The following is a 3,739-nucleotide window of genomic DNA, read 5'->3' on the forward strand; positions in this document are numbered from 1 at the left end:
TACGATAGTATGGTATATATGAAATGGAGTTTAATAAACTGTACTAGGAATAGTTTTGAGAAACAAGGGATACTTTGTATTCCCTGTGTAATCATAGTCAAAGGCATATAGTAGGTGCTCAATAATTTTTTTTCTAATAACCACATTGTGAAAACTGTTAGATTAAGATATAAATGCTATTGCATATTTGAACATTTCATAGGAGAAAAAAAGTTTTATTGCATTTAAAGCAATGTCAATTATGTTTAGAAGAATATCACAAATACTTTTTTCTTTTTTCTTTCTATCTATGAAATAAGTACTTTATAATGGTTTGTTAGTATTCCAGAAATGCTTTATAAAGGCTCCAGAATCATCTATTCTATTGTCTTTCCAATGTGTCTTGACTTCTTTTTTACTCACCCGAACTATAACTAAGTGTGATCGATCACATCATAGCTACTTTAATCACTAAAACTATGGACTTTTTAGTATATTGGTTTTAGACTGATTATACATATATTTCTATTTGACTATCACATATATCGGGCAGCAGCCATGCTCATTATCCTTCAGTCCTTCATATACTCATTATCATAAAAGTTGATTGATGAGTTAAGGACCTATTAAAACAGAAACAGAAAATTCATGTTATTGGTTTTTCCTAAAGGCTTAAATTCATATGAGAGTGGAAACACTATAACAATTTAAAATAACCTTCCTTGTACAATGAGGAATATATTTCAGATATTAATACTAAAGTTTGCCTTGTATATTGTTTAGTACCTACCTAGGCACCTTTCAAAGTCTATTGCAAGGAGAATGCTGCCACCAAGATAGGAGTGCATGACGGTGAAATGTGCTACAATGGGCTTAATTAGTCCCAGTTATGATTATAGTTTATGTGATATTGGGATCAGTTCCTTAAAAATGTACTGGACTAGCCACTCATTTCACACAGGTCATTGAAGAGCAATAAAATGATTTCTGCTCTTCTCCCTTATGACTCTGAGCTGGATTTGAACCAGCTACTCACAGGAAAAAAGTTATGTTCTATTTTCAGTCTATGAAAACACATTTATAGAGTAGCAGTATGTACATCTGTATAGCATTTTCCCTCTAAATGCTTCTTTTTCTTTTTGAGAATGGGTACAATCTATGAATCATCTCTTGAAAAAACATAAATGTTAAGTGCTATTAAACAATTGTATTTTATATTATACATTGTATATTTATATTATGTGTTTAATTATACATTTAAATTTTATTAAATCTGAATAAAACTGGTCACATGTGGCATGACATTGAAAGGTCTTTCAACTGTTAAAGCAGAATAAATATTAAGCACAGTCCTATATATAGCAAAAATTTATTACTCATACATTTTAGTAATGCCCAAAGCTCCCTACTACACAGCTGCAAATATCCTCATATCGCATGGATTATATCACCTATAAGAACATTTAACAAGAGAAATAAACAGCAATCTTTGCTAAAATGCATAATTTTATTTTATTAAAACACAAAAAAATTATTGACATAAACGTACATATTTTAGATCACTTCTGACAGTGAGGTTGTGTAATTAGATGCCAAGTGATATTCCAAACACCTTTAAAATGGATTATTTGGTAACCAAGGACCTGTCATAATATACTGGACCAGCTGGTGCTACTTTATAATGAGTTACTAAATTAATCTTTGTTTTAGAAAAAAATTTTTTTCTCATGTATATCAATAGCAATTGTACAGAGGTTATTTATTTAAAATAATTAATTAATTGTTACATTATTGCTTTAAAAAAAACAAAACATAACATAGCCATCGAGTGGATTCTGACTCATAGTTGAATTGCCCCATAGGGTTTCCAAGTAGCGCCTGGTGGACTCAGGCTGCTCACCTTTCAGTTAGCAGCTGAGCTCTTAACTGCTTCGCTACCAGGGCTCATTATTGGTTTAGAGATATCCAAATATGTAGCTTGTTCTTTAAATGTAGCAGGAAAGCATGTAGGAAATGCATTCATAGCAAAAATTATCTCAAAACTATCAAGTAGAAACAGTGTCTCAGTCATTCAAGAGAACTGGGAATGTAGTATTATGTATGTATTTATTCAGATCTATGCAGCAAACATACACAAATTTCTGCTGATTTAACACTTTTCTGTAATTTTGTTGACTAATGTAGGTATTCTTTTTTGCCTTTCCTGCCACACTTTTCATAGGCTTAAAATTAGTTTTTGTTTTTTTTTTAATTATGCTTTTAGTGAAAGTTTACAGTTCAAGTAAGTTTCTCATACAAAATTTTATACACACACTGGTATGTGACCCTAACTGCTGTCCCTATAATGTGACAGCATACTTCTTTCCACCCCAGATTTCCTGTGTCCATTCAACCAGCTCCTGTCCCTTTTTGCCTTCTCATCTCACCTCCAGACAGGAGCTGCCAGTTTAGTCTCGTTTATCTACTTGAGCTAAGAAGCACTCTTTTCACAAGTATCATTTTATGTCCCACAGTTCAGTCTAATCTTTGAAGAGTTGGCTTCAGGAATGGTTTCAGTTCTGACTAACAGAGAGTCCGAAGACCATGTCTTCCAGGGTCCCTCCAGCCTCATTCAGACCATTAAGTCTGGTCTTTTGACTAGAATTTGAGTTCTGCACCCCAGTTTTCTCCTGCTCTGTCAGGGACTCTCTGTTGGGTTCCCTGTCAGGGCGGTCATTGGTGTTAGCTGGGCATCATCTAGTTCTGGTCTCAGGCTGATGGAGTCTCTGGTTTATATGGCTCTTTCTGTCTCTTGTTAAAATTAGTTTTATGGTCTTGAAATATACCAGATGGAAATTCTTTCTGGAATGTTTCAAGTTGGTCTTTACAACGTAAATGGCAAATACTAAACGCTTGTTGCTAGCTTTTAGCTTTATTTTATGTTTACATTGTGTTGTCTGTTGACAGAAATGTTTAGATTTTTGTATGCCGTGATGCCTGTTTATTTACAAGGAGTGTTAATCCTCTTGTCCTGTGGTCTTCTTTGTAGTCGCAGAGGCACGTTACGTTTCACCTCCCTGATGGCTCCCAGGAAAGCTGCAGTGACAGTGGTCTAGGAGACCACGAGCCGGTGGGTAGTGGAACCCTGATCTCACACCCTCTTCCTCTGGTTCAGCCACAGGACGAATTCTATGACCAGGTCTCTCCGGACAAGAGGACCGAAGCAGATGGAAACTCTGACCCCAACTCTGGTGAGTCCTCTAAAACCTTGACTGCTTGGAGTTGTTCAGTATTCTGGTGTGCACTTTATCTTTCAATTGTAGATAAATAATTCTGCAGAGCCAGTGGATGGACTTTGGTTGTTTTTTGCTTGTTTTACTGTTTTTGTTGTTGTAGCCTTTGAAATATATCAAGTCTAATGTGTTTGATATTATGGCTGTTAAATTGTAGGTTGCATCATTATTTTATGAATCGTTAAAAAAGAAAAGGTGTTCCGATATAATCACAGCAAGACATCTGTTACAAGACATTCCAAGATGCTAAAATGAGAAAGCACACATCTTCGAATTGACAAAATATAGTTTAAGTGAAAACTTAGTCTCGGAAGAATAAGAAAAAATATATACAATTGCCCTGTGCAATGTTGAAAAAAAATCTTTACTCTTTCCAATATATACTTAAAAAAAAAAAAAAGGGTTAAATGGTGATAAAATCAACCGTAAAGAGGAGAGATAAGAAATTTGTTTTCTGTTTCAGTTGTTTGTGATTTGCTTATAACCAG

At 34.4% G+C, this 3,739-nt stretch overlaps 1 protein-coding gene across 4 annotated transcripts in view; it reads left to right on the top strand.

The window, feature by feature from the left end:
- PCDH9 (protocadherin 9) overlaps positions 1 to 3,739 on the top strand; it is a 1,003,512-nt gene that overhangs the window by 621,630 nt on the left and 378,143 nt on the right. For 2 of the 4 annotated variants that reach the window (XM_004386226.3, XM_023740558.1), the window contains one exon: positions 3,008 to 3,209. In XM_004386226.3, coding sequence (XP_004386283.1) covers positions 3,008 to 3,209 — 202 coding nt within the window. Of the gene's footprint in view, positions 1 to 3,007; positions 3,547 to 3,739 lie in introns of those variants that run through there. The other 2 variants (XM_023740559.1, XM_023740560.1) reach the window with 2 other exon arrangements.

Source organism: Trichechus manatus, unplaced genomic scaffold (genome assembly GCF_000243295.1).
Source record: "Trichechus manatus latirostris isolate Lorelei unplaced genomic scaffold, TriManLat1.0 scaffold00158, whole genome shotgun sequence".
NCBI lineage: Eukaryota > Metazoa > Chordata > Mammalia > Sirenia > Trichechidae > Trichechus > Trichechus manatus.